The 19218-nt window shown below is 51.6% G+C and overlaps 2 protein-coding genes across 2 annotated transcripts; one reads left to right on the top strand and one right to left on the bottom strand.

Moving 5' to 3' along the window:
* The first annotated feature begins 213 nt into the window (after positions 1-213).
* On the top strand, positions 214-2672 carry CLPSL2 (colipase like 2). Its single transcript, XM_077902656.1, has 3 exons — positions 214-321; positions 928-1050; positions 2465-2672. The coding sequence occupies exons 1-3, from the start codon at positions 238-240 to the stop codon at positions 2558-2560; spliced, it is 303 nt and encodes a 100-aa protein (XP_077758782.1). The 5' UTR covers positions 214-237; the 3' UTR covers positions 2561-2672.
* Positions 2673-14543: 11871 nt separating this feature from the next.
* Positions 14544-16629, bottom strand: CLPS (colipase). The gene is made up of 3 exons (XM_077904284.1): positions 16469-16629; positions 15202-15324; positions 14544-14789 (listed from the first exon to the last, which is right to left on the bottom strand). The coding sequence occupies exons 1-3, from the start codon at positions 16550-16552 to the stop codon at positions 14658-14660; spliced, it is 339 nt and encodes a 112-aa protein (XP_077760410.1). The 5' UTR covers positions 16553-16629; the 3' UTR covers positions 14544-14657.
* Positions 16630-19218: the final 2589 nt, after the last annotated feature.

Genomic DNA, 19218 nt, shown 5'->3' with positions numbered 1-19218 from the left:
TCCAAGGCTTGAATCAGGGTATCACGGGAGCTGCCCTCCTTATGCCATTGCTTCCAGGGCCTGGGAGAATCCTGTCTGCTGCCTGCGCTGCAGAGCAGCCTGTGACCATTAACTTCTTCACCCTCCACCCCCGGCCCAGGGCGGGCCCCTGGGGCCCCGGGTCACGTGCCAGGCAAGGGGTTTGTCCCTGGGGCCCCTCCGGCCCCACCAGAGCCAGGATCCTCGGTGCCCAGGCTCATGGCCATGGCCCTTGTGCTCCTCGCGGGGGTTCTGCTCCCTTGCCCAGGCGAGTTCCTGCCCTTTAAAAAGAGGTTCATGAAGGTGAGCCAAAAGAGCATTTCGAACCTTCCACTGTAGTCGCCTTAGACCAGCCAGGAGGCACTGGTTGGGTTTGGAGAGCTGAGTAGGGGGTGGGGACTTGTTCCCAGGGCTGGAAGCTTACTGAGTCCCCCAAAGGGCTTCAGAGCCCTGCTGCTTCACCTGCCTGGTGGCCCCGGAGGTGAAAGAAAGTGGCCTTATGACCAGCACCAAGCCCCCCCTCCCCTGAGCCGAGCCCACCCCAGGCTGTCTCAGACCTGCCCCCCAGCCCGGCCTTACCAACCTGCCCTAATCTCTCTTCCCCCTCTCCTGAGCAATCGCTCTTCATTCCCTTCCCCATCTTTCTGTCCCTCCCTTTCTTCCCACCACTCCTACCAAGTGTGAACTGGGGGTATAGAGCATAGAGGGAGCCCAGGAAAAGGAGAGACACAGGCAAAGTACTGACCCCCCCCTTCCTCTCCTGGGGCAGGTGCAGGGCAGGGGGTGGCCCCTGGTGGCCACCATCTCATGGCCTCTCTTCCCGGACCCCAGGGGCCTAGCAACGTCCCAGGTCCTCCCTCCCCTTCCCATGCAGCCAGAGAGCTGGTGGCACCAGAGTTGTCCCCACAGGTGAACGGAGTGGAGTGCTCCCACCACTCCGAGTGCGTCAGTGACTGCTGCCTAATGAACCTGGACCACGGAGGCGCCTTCTGTGCCCCCAAGGCCAGAATAGCCATGTTGTGCCTGTTCCAGGTGAGGCTCTGGGCTGGGGCAGCCAGCTCTGGCCTGAAGGGTGGGGGAGGCTAAACAGGCCTCTGGGGCTGCCCTCTGCTTTCTCACCCTCTGCTTGGAGTGCCCTCACCCCTTCCTCACCTGGCCACTCCTACTCATCTTGCAGCACAATTCTGGTTGCCTCTTCTAGGAAGCCTGCAGCTCCCACTCTCAGCACAGCCTGGATTGCCCCAGTCTTCCGTGGGTGCCGTCCAGAGCATGAGCTGGCTGGAGCTTGCCCAGGGCAGGCTTGCAGCATGGCCATCTTTGAACCCCCTACCTCCAACTTAGTATCTGCACACAGTAGGTGATCACTGAACGTTTGTTGAATGAATATCTCAACCCTGACATCACTGAGGCAAAGGAGATGGGAAAAGACTTTTTCCCTACCAGTCCCCACCTCCCTCTCTCTCTTTTTTTTAAAGATTTTATTTATTTATTCATGAGAGACACAGAGGGAGAGGCAGGCCGCCTCGTGGACCCCGATGTGGGACCTGATCCCAGGACCCCGGGATCACATCCTGAGCCAATGACAGACGCTCAACCACTGAGCCACCCAGGTGACCCACCTCCAATTTTTTGAGAAGAGCCTGGCACTGAGGCAGCAGGGACCAGAGCTTGGGAGTAGGACCTGAGGTTTTTTTGTTTTTTCCTAAAGGTTTTATTTATTTATTTATTCATGAGCAACACAGAGAGGCAGAGACACAGGCAGAGGGAGAAGCAGGCTCCCCTCAGGGAGCCCGATGCGGGACTCGATCCCCGAAACAGGATCATGCCCAGAGCTGAAGGCAGACACCCAATCGCTGAGCCACCCAAGCATCCCAATGACCTGAGTTTAAATCCTGGATTTTCCATCCCCTGTCTCTGTGACTTCAGCCAGGTCACTTCTGCTCTTTGAGCCTTAGTTTCCTCACCTGTAAGATGGTGCTAAAGTGACAACCTCACCAATATTGTCCTGGCAACGACAGTGCCCATCCGGGCTTGGTTCTGAGCTGATAGAAATGCAGAACGCATAGTACGGGTCGTTACTCCTCTTCCTTTCTTATCTGGCCCTGGGCCCAAACCTTTCTAGGAAGAATGGGCTCGGCCTCCACTTCCTTGTCTGGGGAGCTGCCGATGGCCTGACTGTACAGCTGGGGTGGCCAGAGGGTCTTTTCATGATGGGCCCTGGATCTATTTTATTCAGTCCTCATGGTCACCCCATGAGGCAGGTTACTATTGCCACCCCCATTTGACGGATGAGGAGACTGAGACCAAGAACTCACTAACTTGCCTAAGGTCATAGAGCTATCCACTGTACAGCTGAGAGCCCCCAGGCTCCTGCTCCCCGAGAGGTGTAAACCCCCTTCTTCCCTGTACCTTGGTGACTCCCACCTCTCGTTCACATTTCCCACAGACCAAAGGAGCCCTCAACGTCATATGCCCCTGCCAAAGCGGCTTGAGTTGCATATCCAAGGACCCAATCTGTTCCCACCGTTGCCATTTGATTTAGAGGAGGATCCAGGCTGGTCGCTGCCACCCCACCCTCCCTCAGTCCCTTGGGGCCAGAGGCCTGGAGAGCCCTGTCTTGCTCACATTCCAGCTCCTGAGACATTAAAGTCACTTCCTGGCTCTGGCCTCTGTTTGCACTTTCTGGGAGAGGATACCTGGGAGGGATTATTCTAGTCCGGGGTGGAAAGTTTGGCTCTATCTAGAGGCCTGGTGGTCTTGGGACCGAGTTGCAGGAAGGGGATGGGATAAGGGTAGTGAGCGAAGAGGCTGGGTCCCGGGAAGGTGTGGAGGGCTGGCTGTATGGGAAGGGTAGGGTTGGGGAATATGGCTGGAAGGTGTATGTTGGGGTGCCCATGGATGGGTTATATGGTAGGAAGGACTGGAAGGGAATATTGAAATGCTTTCCAAGGGGAGCAGAGGGTGGAGATCATTGAGAGAAAGTTATGAGAAGGTGTGTAAAGTGTGTAAAGTATAAATGCAAAAATGTTCAAGCCTGTGGTGGGAAAGACCTGGTGCTTTCGGGTCTCCACTCTCCCAGATTTTTTTTTCAAGATTTTATTTATTTGAGAGAGAGAGCATGAGCAGGGGGAGGGACAGAGGGAGAGGGAGAGCAGATTCCCCGCTGAGGAGGGAGCCTGACGTGGGGCTCGATCCCAGGACCCTGAGATCATGACCTGAGCCAAAAGGTAGACGCTTAACTGACTGAGCCACCCAGATGTCCCTCCACTCTCTCAGATATTATCAGTTCCATTTTACGAGTAAAGAAACTGAGGCTCGGGCAGCCCGGGTGGCTCAGCAGTTTAGCGCCGCCTTCAGCCTAGGGCGTGATCCTGGACACCAGGGATCAAATCCCACGTCGGGCTCCCTGCATGAAGCCTGCTTCTCCCTCTGCCTGTGTCTCTGCCTCTCTCTCTCTCTCTCTCTCTCTGTCTCTCTCTCTCTCTGTGTCTCTCATGAATAAATAAATAAATAATCTTAAAAAAAAAAGAAACTGAGGCTCAGAGAGCTACATGACTCCCAAGGTCACGCCTTAGGCATGATGCTCAACCGCTGAGCCACCCACAGATTCCCTAAATGCTTTCTTATCTATATTAATTCATGTTATTGTTACAGCAAGTTTAGAGTAGGTACTATAATTATCCCTATTTTACAAATGGGGGGCACCTGGCTGGCTCAGTCAGGAAAATATGCAACCCTTCATATCAGGGCCATGAGTTCGAGCCCCATGTTGGGTGTAAAGATCACTAAACAAAATAAGCAAATAAACCTATTTTACAAATAGGGTATTGAGTACCCTTCTCATGATTTCAGAATAAAGGATGGGGCTGGGATCTGAACCCAGGCTGTCTTGTTCTAGAGGGCAGGATCTTATTTATTTATTATTTATTTTAAAGATTTTATTTATTTACTTATGAGAGACACACAGAGAGAGAGGCAGAGACACACGCAGAGGGAGAAGCAGGCTCCCTGCAGGGGGACTCGATCCCAGGACCCCAGGATCACGACCTGAGCCAAAGGCAGACGCTCAACCGCTGAGCCCCCCAGGTGTCCCCAAAGTCTTTGCCTCATTTTATTGTGGACCATGTCTTGCTCAACCATTTCTCTATGGGTAGCCATTAAGAACATTTCCCAATCCAAACCATCCATTCAAGATACAAGTTCTTGGCTAAGGACACAAAAACCTGCTGTAAAGATAGCTCAAACAAAGTAGATGACTTCTCCTGCACCTGCTGGTGGAAGAGGCAGGACGAGGGCTCTGCTGGTTGAGGTTGTCCTTGTGCTCACCACCTTCTAGCTTCCTGCTCAGCCATCTGCTGCTCTCCTCTCCATCCTCCTTCTCTGTCCTCCCCTCCTTCCTCATTTGTTTCTTTGTTGCATTACAGGAGTTAATATGCAGATTCAAAGGCATTATTTTTCTGCATCTGGACATTCAAATATTACTATGTTCCTCACATGGAAGTTTTAGAGGAATAATCCTAATGCTGAGAAGACCAAAGCTCCAGGTCACCTTCATTTAACCAAATCATTTTCTTCCCATCTGATCAGCCTTTTCTCTGCCCAGACACGGCTCTCATCTCTCAGAAGCCTTATTTCTAAGGTGAGGTCTCTACCCCCATAGGTTCCTCCTTTTTTTCCAATGCAAGACAACAGACAATGTTATGAGTTCAAGTCCCATTTCATTTTCTTCACCATTGGCACCAGAAGGCCTGCCTTCCTACAGGTAGCTTGGGCTGTGTGAATATTTCTAGCCAGCAAAGTGACAGGTGTGACTTCTAGGCCTAAGCAGAGAAGCCCAAGTGTGACACATTGGAAAGGAAGTCTCCATTTTTGGTGACTGGGCAATGACAGCTTTTAAGCCCTCACTCCCCTTCTGCGCCACATCTAGGCAAGTCCATATAAAGGTACACACTCTCCTTGGTGCTGGTGGGCTGTGCAGACCACATGCCCCCAGCCTGCCCAGGGAAACCCTCACTCTGGCCCCAATGCTTAGCCACAGTAAAAACAGCCAAAGCCACACACCCCTTCATCCTTGCTACTCACACCTCCTCGCACCTGCCCTGCTGTCCTGGGAACGTTCCTGTGTTCGACTAATAAATCTTTTCATATCATCTTGTTATGTGTATGATCAGTCCCAACATCTGAACCAATTTTGTTTGGTGGTTGGTTGGTTGGTTGGTTAAGATTTTATTGATTGATTGATGAGAGACACACAGAGAGAGGCAAAGACACAGGCAGGGGGAGAAGCAGGCACCCTGAAGGGAACCCGATGCAGGACTCAGGATCCCAGGATCCCGGGATCACGTCCTGAGTTGAAGGCAGACGCTCAACCACTGAGCCACCCTGGCATCCCCCAAACCAATTTTGGATGAGAGTTGATTTCCCCCTCCATGAAGCACCCACAAAAGCTTTGAGTTCCTAGTTCTCTCTTGCCACAGCCAGACCGTCAGATGAGGTGGTGGGTGGGTGGCTGGGTGGTGCCTGGATCACTAGAGTCACCCATGAAGGACGGTTTACCCCAGAGAGTGTCCTGATTCTGTACCTCCTCCTAACCCCTCTCCCCCACTGCATGCACTCTCTCCTTCTCAAAGAAAAAGAAAAAGAAAAAGAAAAAGAAAAAAAATTCTAATTGAAGATCTCTGGGGAAAGAGAGTGGAAAGATGAAAACTAGAACCTAATTGTTACTTGATAGCTCTGTGACTTTTGGGGAAGTTTGGCAACTTCTCTGGGGCTCAGTCACCTCATCTGAGAAAATATTCATGATGCTGTTTATTAATCATAATATACAATCAGGGGGAGCCTGGGTGGCTCAGTCGGTTGAGTCTTCCGCTTGGGTCATGATCCTGGAGTCCTGGGATGGAGTCCCCGCATTGGGCTCCCTGCTCAGCGGGGAGTCTGCTTCTCCCTCTCCCTCTGCCCCTGCTTGTGCTCCCTCATTCTCTCTCTCTCTCCCCCCCCGCTAAATAAATAAATAAATAGATAGATAAATAAATAAATATTTGGAAAAAATGAGCTCTATTAAAAATAATAATAATAACATACAATCGAATTACACGAAAGAATCTTTTCAAATCCCTGGAACTCGGAGACCTTTGAATTCTAGAGCTAATGAGATCCGCTGCCACATGTGGCTAGTGATCATCAAATGGGAACATGCAGAAAAAGCACATTTTTGCATTGGTGCAAGTCCTGTGGGACAGCTGTTCTGGAATGTCAGCTCCCGCAGGGCAGGCATTTCTGGGCATTTCTGTTCCTTTTGCTCCCAGCTGTGTTCCCAGGGCCCGGAACGCTGCCTGGACTCAGTGGGTGCTCGGGTGCTACTTGCTGACTACTGGGCTCGTCTGACAGAGACGATGGCGGCAGTGACAGACCGTGTGACCTCCTAAGACGCAGCATTGGGGATCAGGACGTGTGTGAGTGTCGGGGAGGAGGGAGCCCGGAGGTGACAAGCAGGCTCCGCTTTAAGGTGAATAGGAGTTTGCAGAGACAGGGTCGGGCCGCGGAGGGAACCGCCGGGAGCAGACAGGAAGGCCTGGCTCGGCAGGTGCGTGCGAGAGAAGTCACCTGTTTGGGTGCCACGAATGGCAAACCTGCCACATCTCTCTAGTCCCCTCGGGCACCAGCTCCCGAGCGCCCGGCCCGGGCGAGGGCGAGGGCGAGGGCGAGGGCGAGGGCGCAGCGCGGCGAGCGCGGGCAGCCGCAGGGGCCGGGACCAGGGCGCCGTCTCCCCGCAGGACGCCCGGGAGCTCGGCCCCCAGCGCAAGCCGCGCAGGAGCCAGGGCTGCCGCCGGGCGCACGAGGACAGCACGTGTCACAGCCCGGGGAGGGGGTCCCCAGGAAGGAGGGAGGGGGACCCAGAACCCGACGGAGCAGGGGGAGGGGAGGGGAGCGGCCAGCCCCGGAGCCGGAATGCGCGCTGCGACTGCACGTCCCAGACGCCTGGGGGAGCCCGAGGACCGGCCCAAGGTGGGGACCGCCCCCAAAGGCTGGGAACCCCAGGTGGGGGGCGGGGCTTTTCTTTCGAATGTGGGTTCCGGCTCGGGCTCTCGAGAGGTCATCTCAGCAAACTTCGAAAGTTGCCTTGTAAGTGGGCACAGCTAGAGGGTCGGCTCCCAGCGTGGTTCCCGGCCCTCCCTCCTCAGCAGCCCCAGGGCTTCGGCTGTGGCTCCAGGTCAGGGGGTGCGCAGGAGACGGGAGCTGGTTTGCCCGCTGAGGGACTTAAGGAGAAAAGGCGGAAGCCGCCTGGGAGTGGGTGTTCATTCCCTCAGGATAGGCACATGGGTTCAGGACGTGAAAAGTGATGCCAGAGATTAAACTAGGAGGAGGGCACCAACAATCCTAGGGGGCAGCCTGGAGGAGGCAACCAGAATGAACTGTGTCTGAGGGGGTCCCTTCAGCTCAGGCTCCTCTGCTGTGTGCAAGCAGATGGGCCCCAGAACTAGACTGGGCTGGGAGTGGGGGCTGCCCCTTAAGGGCTGAGGGCAAAGCAACCCCCAAGGGGAAGGTCAAAGTCCTGTCTTTCCCAGACATTCTTGCACCTGGATAACGAGTTGTTCCTGTCTGCTGGACCTGATTTGGGTATTTCTGAAGAATGAGAAATCATTTAAAATCATCTGTGGCTGTTGTAAGAAAACAGGAGGAGGGGGAGGGGAGGGGAGGAGAGGGAGGAGGAGGAGGGGGAGGAGAAGTAGTCAGCTAAGAACATTTTCTTCTAATGCTCTCTCTTTGTTGCCTCCCCCTCCTCCATCCACTCCCACTGGAGATGCAGGTTGAAATGGGCTGTACACAGGTTGCTGGGGCATGTGTGTGTGTGTGTGTGTGTGGGTGTGGGTGTGTGTGTGAAGGGTCAGAGAGGCAGGAAGCTTAGGCTTGGGCCTTTCCTCTGTTGGGGCATGAATGAAAGTCTCCCAGAGACTTGTGCTCCCCTCCCCACCCTGATGGGCTTCAGCCCATTCCATAATCCACCCTCCAAAAGCTCAGTTTGCACCTGAACTCTTGGTTCCCCTGACCTTAAATATCAGAAATGTTAAAGAAAATGTACAAGACAGGGACACCTAGGTGGCTCAGTGGTTTGGCACCTGCCTTCGGCCCTGGACGTGATCCCCGGGGTCCTGGGATCCAGTCCCGCATCAAGTCCCGCATCAGGCTCCCTGTGTGGAACCTGCTTCTCCCTCTGCCTGTGTCTCTGCCTCTGTCTCTCTGTGTCTCTCATGAATAAATAAAATCTTTTTTTAAAAAAAGTTGAAGACAAATGTGTATAACAGTTGCCAGTCTCAATCCATAGAGCGTGCAACGCTTGAGCTCCATCCAGGTTATGAGTATGAGCCCCACATTAGATGTAGAGATTATTTTATTTATTTATTTATTTTTATTATTTTTTAGATTATTTTAAATAAATAGAGTGTTATGGAGCATTTACTATATGCCAGGGGCAGCACTAGATGCTTTACATGAATGATCTCACTTAATCCTACAAAAATCCTTATGAGGGGTCAGAGCTATTATCACCCCTATTTGAGAGAGGGAAAATTGAGATGGATTGAGCAATTTGCTCCTAGTCACACAGCTTGAAAGTGATGAATTGGGCTCTTCTGGGACACCAGAAGAGAAAGGAGGTATGAGGCAGAAGGAAAGAGCTTAAGGAAAAGAAAGAATGCAGCACCTCCTATGCTGGGGGGAAATCCGGGGAGAGCATGAATCAAGAGGAGTTTTGGGAAGTTGTGCATAGGCTGGGAGGCTTTTAGAGCCAGATGCTAGTTTACTGGCTGTGTGTCGTGAGTTTTCAGCAGAAGCAGGTTTCAAGGCAGCCCTGCTATAATCGGATTACATTTTGGAGATAAATAATTCAGATTTTGGACCCAAAGTTCCATACTCAGCTATACTTCTGATTAAGTGAGCCCTCAGTCCTGAGCCAAATGTGCCCTCCAGGATGACGGGCTTATTGTGCAAGAGCTCAGGAGTTGAGATAGAAGCTGAGGTTTACTTAGAGCACCCCCTGTAAGTCTTAATGACACTGTAACCCATGTCTTGGTAGAAATTGCTTCTGTACTAAATGTGTCAGACAGATACTTGGTGTTACATGCACATCAGAAAGATACAGGGTGGGATCACTGGGTGGCGCAGCGGTTTGGCGCCTGCCTTTGGCCCGGGGCGCGATCCTGGAGACCCGGGATCGAATCCCACATCGGGCTCCCGGTGCATGGAGCCTGCTTCTCCCTCTGCCTGTGTCTCTGCCTCTCTCTCTCTCTCTCTCTCTCTGTGACTATCATAAATAAATAAATTAAAAAGAAGAAAGAAAAAGAAAGAAAGAAAGATAGATACAGGGTTACAGTCCATAGTGGTACAGGAGCTCCCCTCATTTGGAGAAAGTCTACAAAATGCCCTTGGAAAGAGAGATTGCAGGCTGGAAACCCAGCCTCCAAAAATACCTGATGCCTTCAAATTTAGAAGGGGAGGGGAAGATATGTTGCTGATACAATTAAACTGGCTTCATGTGATGGGAGGAAAACTTTTCCTCTACTCTCTTAGGTTCAGTTTTTGGGGTCTGCAAATTAAACGGACACAAGATAGCTTGGCAAGAGAAAAGACAGTTGTTTTATTAGTTAATTAGTTTGTTTGTTTGGGGGGGGGAGGAGGGGGAGGGAGACAAGCAGACTCTCCACTGAGCAGGAAACCTGATGTGGGGCTATATCCTAGGATTCAGAGATTATGACCTGAGCCAAAATCAACAGTTGGACATTTAAGCAACAGAACCACCCAGGTGCCCCAAGTCAGATTTTTATTCACATACATATGTGGAGGGAATTCACAGAAAAAGGTGACTCAATGAGGCAATTGGAATTTGGGGCATATACGCCACCTTAATTGGGGGAGGGGAATGGGAGGACGACACTTTGGAAAATGGCTTCTTAATAGGGGGAGGGATGGGAAGAAGGGGCATGTAGGAAAAAGCAAATTATTTTTAAGAAAGCTAAATGGGACCTTAGGAGAGTAGATGGGTCCTTAGGAGAGTACATGATAGTTTTGTGACAATGTAGTGCTGACATCCACCAATGGTAAGACTCCAGTGAGAAGAGTCAATCTTTCCTGGTTGCAAGAAACCTCCCCAGGAGGGAATTTATGATGGTTGAATTCTTTGGGGAGGCTCTGCTTTTAGGCAGATAAGGAGTTTTAGAAAAAAGCCAATTCTCAAATGCCTTCAGCTTACAGTAGCAGCACTATTCAGTGGAAGTGAAACATGAGACACATAAGTAATTTTAAATTTTCTATTAGCCATAATTCAAATTTGATAATGTATTTTATTTTTTAAAATTCTTTAAGTTTAATTTAGTTAACATATACTGTATTATTAGTTTCAGGGGTCGAATTTAGTGATTCATCAGTTATACGTAGCACCCAATGCTCATTCCATCAAGTGCCCTCCTTAATGATCATCACCCCGTTATCCCATCCCCCCACCCACCTCCCTTCCAGTTTCCTCAGGTTGTTTCCTAGAGTTAAGTCTTTTATGGTTATCTTCCTCTCTTTTCATCTTATTTTATTTTTCCTTCCTTTCCTCTGTGTTCATCTATTTTGTTTCTTAAATTCCACGAGTGATGGGGATCACTGGGTGGCTCAGCGGTTTAGCGCCTGCCTTTGGCCCAGGGTGTGATCCTGAAGTCCCAGGATCGAGTCCTACATTGGGCTCCCAGTATGGAGCCTGCTTCTGCCTCCTCCTGTGTCTCTGCCTCTCTCTCTCTCTATGTCTATCATAAATCAATAAATAAATAAATAGTAACAGACTTTAAAAAAAAATTCCACGAGTGAAATCATGTGATATTGTCTTTCTCTGACTGACTTATTTCACTTAGCCTAATACCCTCTCATTCCATCCATGTCACAAATGGCAAGATTTCGTTCTTTTTGATGGTTGAGTAATATTCCATTGTGTGTGTGTGTGTGTGTGTGTGTGTGTGTGTGTGTGTGGTGTGTGTGTGTATACCACATCTTCTTTATCCATTTGTCTTCAGTGGACATCAGGACTCTTTCCATAGTTTGGCTATTGTGGATATTGCTGCTATAAACATGGGGGTGCAGGTGCCCCATCAAATCCCTATGTTTGGGGCAGCCCTGGTGGTGGTTCAGCGGTTTAGCACCACCTTCAGACCAGGGCGTGATCCCGGGGGTCCTGGAATCAAGTCCCACGTCGGGCTCCCTGCATGGGGCCTGCTTCTTTCTCTGCTTGTGTCTCTGCCTCTCTCTCTCTCTCCATGAATACATAAATAAAATCTTTTTTAAAAATCCCTATGTTTGTATCCTTTGGATGAATACCCAGTAGTGCAATTGCTAAGTCATAGCATAATATATTTTATTTGTAACCCAATCAAAAATGGTATTTCAGGATGCCTGAGTGGCTCAGCGGTTTAGCACCTGCCTTTGGCCCAGAATGTGATCCTGGAAACCTGGGATCGAGTCCCACGTCGGGCTCCCTGCGTGGAGTCTGCTTCTCCCTCTGCCTGTGTCCCTGACTCTCTGTGTGTCTCTCCTGAATAAATAAAATCTTTTAAAAAAAAGTTATTTCAAAATGGAAAATACTTGAGATATTTCATATTCTTTTTTATTGGTAATAGGTTTTACAAACCCAATTTGTATTTTTACACTTATCCCAATTCAAGTCAGCCACACATCAAGTGCTCAATATGTGGCTAGTCGATACCATATTAGACAGCATATGTCTACAAGGTCCAGAATTAGGAATTTTTTATGGATTCAAGCCTGCAGATACTCCTGCCTGCTTCTATTTCTAGCAGATCTAGAAAAAAAGTCACAGAAAGTGGGGAGCCCCTGGGATTAGGATATTAAAGAGGCACATGTCACTGGCAAAGCTAAAACTTATAGGACATTTTTTCATAGAGAAAAAGTGCATGTGGAGGATGGGGTGGGGAGTGGGGAGGGACAGAGGGAGAGGACAGAGAGAACCTTAAGCAGTCTCCAGTGTGGAGCCTGACTTGGGGCTCAGTCTCACAACCTTGAGATCATGACATGAGCTAAAATTAAATAGGACACTTAACCCAGCCACCCAGGTGCTCCCTGCAGAGGACATCTTTGGGAATTAGAAAATGATGATTCCTGGGGCGCCTGGGTGTCTCAGCTGGTTAAGTGTCTGCCTTTAGCTCAGGTCATGATCTCAGGGTCCTGGGACCAAGCCCTGGCATCTGGCTCCCTGCTCAATGGGGAGTCTGCTTCTCCCTCTCCCCAACCCCCACACGTGCTCTCTCTTGCTCTCTCTCTCTCTCTCAAATAAATAAAATCTTAAAAAGGAAAAGAAAGAAAATGATGACCCGTCTTGGCTACAGACAGTGAGAGAAGGTGCTTTTGAACAACAGCAACACAACAAGAGATGCTCCCCTTCTGGCAGTCTTGTATTAGTGTCAGTGCAGAAAAACAAGAACCACTCCAGGGGGTTCAAGTAGAAAGGATTTAATACAGGGAACAGGGGGTTGGGGTCTTTGCTGCTTGCTTCCACAGAGCCCAGCTCCCCAACAGCCATTGCGCGCCTTCCTTGCGAACCAAACCCCAGTACTGTTTGGACAGTATGTGTCCAGCCCGAGGAGAAGGATCACGTTAGTCCAAGCCGGTCATGGCCGTCCCATTCCCTTTGCCCAGCACTTGCTTTCCCAGACCCCCTTGTGGCCGTGGGTGGTCATATGACCCGGTTGGAGCCATTGGGATAAGGAGTCAGCCTGGAGGGGCAGCCCGGGGGGCGCAGCGGTTTAGGTTTAGCGCCGCCTTCAGCCCAGGGCGTGATCCTGGAGTCCCGGGATCGAGTCCCACGTCAGGCTCCCTGCGTGGAGCCTGCTTCTCCCTCTGCCTGTGTGTCTCTCACGAATAAATAAACTAAAAAAAAAAAAAAAAAAAAAAAAAGCTCGGAGGCTTTCGCAAGATAAGATGGCCTGCCCTAAGCGCCCAGCCTCTACTCCACGCTTCTTACCTTAGAATACTTAGAATAGGGGGAGACAAGAGGACACTCCCAGGAGCTGCTGGGAAGGCAGCTGCCAGTTGAGAGGAGGCACGAGAACGGCAGGTCTGCCAGCAGCCAAACAAATGCCAGCGCTTCCTATCTCCAGACTTCTTGATTCGTGAGAAATGTGTGTCCCTAGTTATTTAAGCCATCATTACATGGTTTTTTGTTACATTCAGGTAAATCCAGTCCTAACTCAGAAACCTAATGGTTGGGATCCCTGGGGGGCGCAGCGGTTTGGCGCCTGCCTTTGGCCCAGGGCGCGATCCTGGAGATCCGGGATCGAATCCCACGTCGGGCTCCCGGTGCATGGAGCCTGCTTCTCCCTCTGCCTGTGTCTCTGCCTCTCTCTCTCTCACTGTGTGCCTATCATGAATAAATAAAAATTAAAAAAAAAACACCTAATGGTTACTCTAGGGAGGCATTGATCACCAACCACAAAATCCTGGGCTGGGAGAGCATCTCGATTTTAATTAATTCACTCCCTTCTTTGCATGAATCTCCTCTCCTGCATCTCCACTAAGGGGCAGAGGACGTCCACCTGCTTATCTCAGTGATGGGGACTTCAGTCCTGCCCAAAGCAATCCAGGTTTGATGGCTCCAGGGGATATAAAATTATATATATATATATAAAATTTTTAAAGATTTTATTTATTTATTCATGAGACACACACACACACACACACACACAGAAACACAGGCAGAGGGAGAAGCAGGCTGCACACAGGGAGCCTGATGTGGGACTGGATCCCGGGCCCCCAGGATCACATGCAGCACTAAACTGCTGGGCCACCAGGGTTGCCCATAAAATTATTATATTAAACCAAAACCAAATTTCCTACAATTCCACCTATTTGTCTTAGTATGACTAATTGGGAAAGAACCGGGAGTTGTAGAAAGGGTAAGGGGTGGAGTTAGATGGGTGTAGTGTTAACATTTTCTACTTATGTGACATTGAGCAAGTTACTGAACCTCTCTGAACTTTAGTTTCTTTTATCTAGAGACAATAAATTCTCCCTCCTGGGTCACTCTGAGGATTTGCTAGCACAGAGTAAGCCCACAGCAATTGTTAGTGGTCTGTCCTGTTAACACATGGGTCGTGTCAACTAGCTGGCACATCTGAGAGTTGGGCCCAGAAAGAAGGTATGAGCCCAGGCCAGGGACTGGTAAGCTTGATGCAGGGCAGGAATATGGGCCATTCTAACTCCCCACTAGAAGGGTGCGCATGTGTGTGCACACACACGTGCACCTGTCTGAGAACTGGAGGGGCAAGTGGGGCATCCCAGGGAGGTGCGGTTGGTCCCCCAATGGAGAGGTTCCCAGCATGGCTGCTTCAAAACCTTGTCTCCAGTCTGTCCAGCCTCATCCCGCCTGGTCCCAGACCCATCCGTTCTTCCTCTGACCTGTTTGACACCTGCCTTGACGAGGCGAAGGCTTGATGGGACATCAAGGAAGACACTGACTCAAGAACATTCTGGAGCCCGGGGAAGGTTGCAGGAAGAGCTTTAATTGCTGAGAATCCAATCAGAAAAGGGAGGTGCTGGTTAAGGGGGTGGCCAGCCAGGGAGAGGTGGTGGATGAGGAGCATCCTTCAGTGGCTTTACTTCTTGGAGCGCCCAGCATCGTGGCAGACACCAAAGTTGGTATTGGTGATGGAGCCCACGATGGACTTGTCACCCTCACAGGTCAGGCCCCGCTCACAGGGACACTTGTAGTAAACCCCATAGAGCGTCTTCAAAGACACAGAAACAGTGGAATCACAGGCTGTCGCGGGGGTGGGGTGGGGGGGCTACTTTGGGCATAGCCTGCCCCTCGCTCCCCGCCTCACCCCGGGCCAGGCTCTTTTCAGACTGTCCCCTCCTGACTGCCACGCCAGGGGGCGCTGTGGGCCTGGAGGACGCCCGGCCCAGGTTCCCCCACTCGGCTTCCTTGGTGCTTACTAACTAGATCTCCCTGGGGAGCCTCCAGTTACCCATCCGTGAAATGGGAATAACAAATCTCCGCCCCCACCCACCTCACTGGTCAGTCGTGAGGTTCGAAAGGGCCGAGCGGATGGGGCAGTGCCTGGAGCCTGCTGACCCCCTCCCTGACCCGCCCCCCAGCTGTGCCTCGTGCCCCAGCACCGCACGGCCCGCGGCACCCACCTTGGCAGAGCACTCGCTGTTCTCGCTGGCCTTGGGTGCGCAGCGGGCCAGGCTCAGCCCGGTGTCCCGGTGGCAGCACTTGCTCTTGCACTGGACGCTGTTCAGACAGAGCTCGCCGTCTTCCTGCCGGGCGGCCAGTTAGCGAGGGCCCTCGCCCTTTGTCCCTTCGCCACCGCCACCGCCCACAGCGCGTCCCCCGCGGGGGCGCGGGTAAAGGACCCAACCCGCGGGACTGGCGGCCAGTCTGCCCACCCCCAGCCCCACCCGCGGGAGAAGCTGCGAGACAGGACCCCGCCACGCTACCGACTCCCGGGGTGATCCGGGCAAGACCCTGCCCCCCCCGTGCCTCAGTGTCCCCTTGGAATCTGCACATGTGACCCAAAACAGGGTGTCCAGACTTCCCTGGGTCCTGCAGTCCACTGAGAAGCCTGTGAAGGTTGAGGACCATCCCCCAGGAAGGCATATGACCTCAGGGGGATCCTGGCCCCTCTGAGCCCTGCAAGGCCGCGAGTTCAGAAATTTTGGGTAGAGACGCAGCACGGGGGGGCGGGGGGGGACCATCCGCCCTGCGGCCTCTGATCCGCTGAGAGCTTCCAGCTGCGCGACCTCAGGCAGGTGGCTTCACCTTTCTCTAGAACTGCTTTCCATCTGAAAACGGGTTTGATACTAGGTCCCTGCCTCATGCGGTCAGTACGGGGACTAAATGAGTAAACGGTCCTGAGGCATTGAGAACCGTGTCCGTGTGTCACTCTAGGTCGGAAGCCAGAATCACCGGGGGAGTTTTCTGAACTACTGGACCTTCTGAGCCAGGGCTTCCGGGGCAGGAGCCTGGGACTGTCCCTCAGCCAGGTCAAACCCCTGCTCTGCGCATGCTCCGTGCCGATCAGCCTTGTCTGAGCCCCCCTCCCCCAACCCGGTAGGAGGCGCAGGGTGGGCATGGACAGTAAAGCAGAAGATGCCTCACCTCTCAGCCTCCGGGCAGCCCCAGGTGGAAACGTGAGAGGTAAAGATCTAAGCTTAAAAAGTCCCCACCTGGGGCAGCCCTGGTGGCGCAGCGGTTTAGCGCCGCCTGCAGCCCAGGGCATGATCATGGAGACCCAGGATCGAGTCCCACGTCAGGCTCCCTGCATGGAGCCTGCTTCTCCCCCTGCCTGTGTCTCTGCCTCTCTCTCTCTCTGCATCTCTATGAATAAATAAATAAAATCTTAAAAAAAAAAAAGTCCCTACTTGGATGTTAAGATGACTCCTCCCCTGAAGTCCCTCTTACCAGGTGGATAATGATCCCCCGAGGGTCAGGAACCGCGTAGACCACCGCAAGGGCAACGAGCAGAAGGACGAGGATCTTTTCCATGACGGACGGGGACAGCCGGTATAGGTAGCAGCTGGCAGGTCAGGTGGCAGTAGACAGAGCCAGGTGGGGTGGTAGACCTATAAAAGGGGCCTGTCCACAGGTGACCCCCCCTTCCCCACCCCACGGGGCTCGACGTAACCCGAGGCCCAGCTGTGGCCAATCTGTTGGGGGCGTGTCCTGATAAAGCCCTGGGCGGCCCCTGGCACCTTGGCAGGTGTGCGGGCGTGCACGCACGTGTCGGTGTCCGTGCTGATACTGCGTTAATGGTTGGGTGTGGACTCGGAACAGTTTATAGGCTGGACAAGTTATCCGTTCTTTTTTTTTTAATATTTTTTTTAAGATTTTATTTATTTATTCATGATAGTCACAGAGAGAGAGAGAGAGGCAGAGACACAGGCAGAGGGAGAAGCAGGCTCCATGCAGGGAGCCCGACGTGGGATTCGATCCCGGGTCTCCAGGATCGCGCCCTGGGCCAAAGGCAGGCGCCAAACCGCTGCGCCACTGCGCCACCCAGGGATCCCAAGTTATCTGTTCTAAGTCTCAATCTCCTTATCTGTCAACGGGATCATTTCGAGAGTTGGGAGGCCTGAGAAAATGAAAATGGTAGACCTACCTTAACACAGTATATATGTCACTCTGGCTGTGCTTTTCGCCTGCCCTCAACTAGGGGGCTGCCTCCATGAGTGATTTTAGGGGCCTTGGGACGTTGCTTCTCTGAAGAGTCTTTCCTGTTTCCTTTCTATTTCCCTTCCTGGCTGCATCCTGGAATTAAAGACCCACCCGGTGGTTAAGGCTTCCTCTCACCTCCTCCCCCACCCAAGGCCACATGTGAGCGTGAACAGTAGTTGGTCCTGGCTGAGACTGAGGTCCTGTGAGCTTCAGATGACCCCAGGGCTGGAGGCTGGGAAGAGGCACAGCTGCCAGAGTGTGCTCAGGTGTAGGACCAGAGCGATTTTCCCTGGAGGACTGGTCATTGCAGTCAAGGACCCCTTCCCCATCCCAGGATGTGGAAGACTGCTCCACTGTGGAGGCCCCAGATTGGGCTGCTGAGAGCAAAGCTTTGATCCAGACAGACTTGTCTTCCAAACTCAGCACTCACTGTGTGACCCTGGACAAGTATCTGAGCCTCGGTTACTTCATCTATGCAAGGAAGTTGATGGCTCTTTCTTTGTAAGGTTGGGATTGAACAAGACAATGTATGTCAGAGTGCCTGGCGTGTAGTAGATGCTCTGCCCATGTAATACCACCCTCCTTTCTTCCCCCTGATACCGCTAGAGGGTGGAATATAGGGGAGCACCTGGAGGAACCAGCCAGGAGACCCTCAAAATGGCATAAACCCACCAATTCTAGACAGAAAAATACCACTGATTAAAGAACCACTGTTCTCTCTTATTTTTATAGGTCTCAGTCTTTAAAACTGCTTTTCCCCCATGAGCTCATTCTGGCCCTTCCTTCGCTCCCTGCCCTCTCCACCTCATTACACCTGTGAGCTGAGCCACAGGGAGGGTAATGACGCTTTCCCACTCACAAGTCAAGGCCAGGAGGCCCCTGAAGGAACTGGAGGAGCTATTTCCACCTGTAAAGGGAACTGTGAAAAATCCATCAGTCCTATCTCCAGCTGGGCACAGCCAGCTTACCAGAGGAGAAAGAATGCATTTTTCCCTTATAAATGAAGAGTATAGCAAAGAGAACTTTGGCCAATGTTTGTGCTTGCAAAACATAAACAAAAATTAATTAGATTTTTTTAAGTAGTTTCCATGTCCAGCATGGAGCCCAACACAGGACTCGAACTCATAAACCTGAGACTGAGACCTGAACTGAGATCAAGAGTCGGACACCTAATTGACTAAGTCACCCAGGTGGCCCAATTAAATGTTTTTTGTATCAAAACCTCATAAGGCTTAACTACCCCATTCGCAATCTAAAGAGTGTTGTGCTTTGGGTTTGTTCACTTCAAGAAGGAACCCCACGTGCAGTCACATGGATTAACCTGAGGCATAATACTGAGAGAGGAAAGCCATAGACAAAAACAGACTGTGTATTACATTGGCATGCAGTTCAAGAAAAGGTAAAATTTTTTTTAAAGATTTTATTTATTTATTCATGAGAGACACAGGGAGAGCGAAAGAGGCAGACACACAGGCAGAGGGAGATGCAGGCTCCATGCAGGGAGCCCGACGTGGGACTCGATCCCGGGACTCCAGGATCACGCCCTGGGCCCAAGGCAGGGGCTAAACCGCTGAGCCACCCAGGGATCCCCCAAGAAAAGGTAAAACTAACCTTTTAGTTTTGATGAAAGTCTGCAGCTATCCCCCTGGGAGGGCTGTTGACTGGGAGGGGGGCAGGAAAAAGCCTCCTAGAGTGTTAGAACTGTTCTAAATCTTGATTTGGGGTGTTGGTAACACATATGTAAAAATCCATCTGGTGATTTGCTTAAGATTTCAGTATTTTGGGCAGCCCTGGTGGCGCAGCGGTTTAGCACCGCCTTCAGCCCAGGGCGTGATCCTGGAGACACGGGATCTAGTCCCGCGTCGGGCTCCCTGCATGGGGCCTGCCTCTCCCTCTCCCTCTGCCTGTGTCTCTGCCTCTCTCTCTCTCAATCTCTGAATAAATTAAAATATATATATATATATATATATTAAAAAAGATTTGAGTATTTTACTGTG

Source organism: Canis aureus, chromosome 7 (genome assembly GCF_053574225.1).
Source record: "Canis aureus isolate CA01 chromosome 7, VMU_Caureus_v.1.0, whole genome shotgun sequence".
Lineage (NCBI taxonomy): Eukaryota > Metazoa > Chordata > Mammalia > Carnivora > Canidae > Canis > Canis aureus.
The sequence above is the reverse complement of the archived record's forward strand: the minus strand, read 5'-3'. Positions and strand labels throughout refer to the sequence as shown.

Excerpts from the sequence above, each read along its gene's own strand:
- CLPSL2 (XM_077902656.1), top strand. The coding sequence starts at position 238 with ATGGCCATGGCCCTTGTGCTCCTCGCGGGGGTTCTGCTCCCTTGCCCA. Across the intron at positions 322-927 it reads TTAAAAAGAGGTTCATGAAG|GTGAACGGAGTGGAGTGCTC; the intron begins GTGAGCCAAAAG and ends TTGTCCCCACAG. Across the intron at positions 1,051-2,464 it reads CCATGTTGTGCCTGTTCCAG|ACCAAAGGAGCCCTCAACGT; the intron begins GTGAGGCTCTGG and ends CATTTCCCACAG.
- CLPS (XM_077904284.1), bottom strand. The coding sequence starts at position 16,552 with ATGGAAAAGATCCTCGTCCTTCTGCTCGTTGCCCTTGCGGTGGTCTAC. Across the intron at positions 15,325-16,468 it reads GGGGGATCATTATCCACCTG|GAAGACGGCGAGCTCTGTCT; the intron begins GTAAGAGGGACT and ends GCCGCCCGGCAG. Across the intron at positions 14,790-15,201 it reads ACAGCGAGTGCTCTGCCAAG|ACGCTCTATGGGGTTTACTA; the intron begins GTGGGTGCCGCG and ends GTGTCTTTGAAG.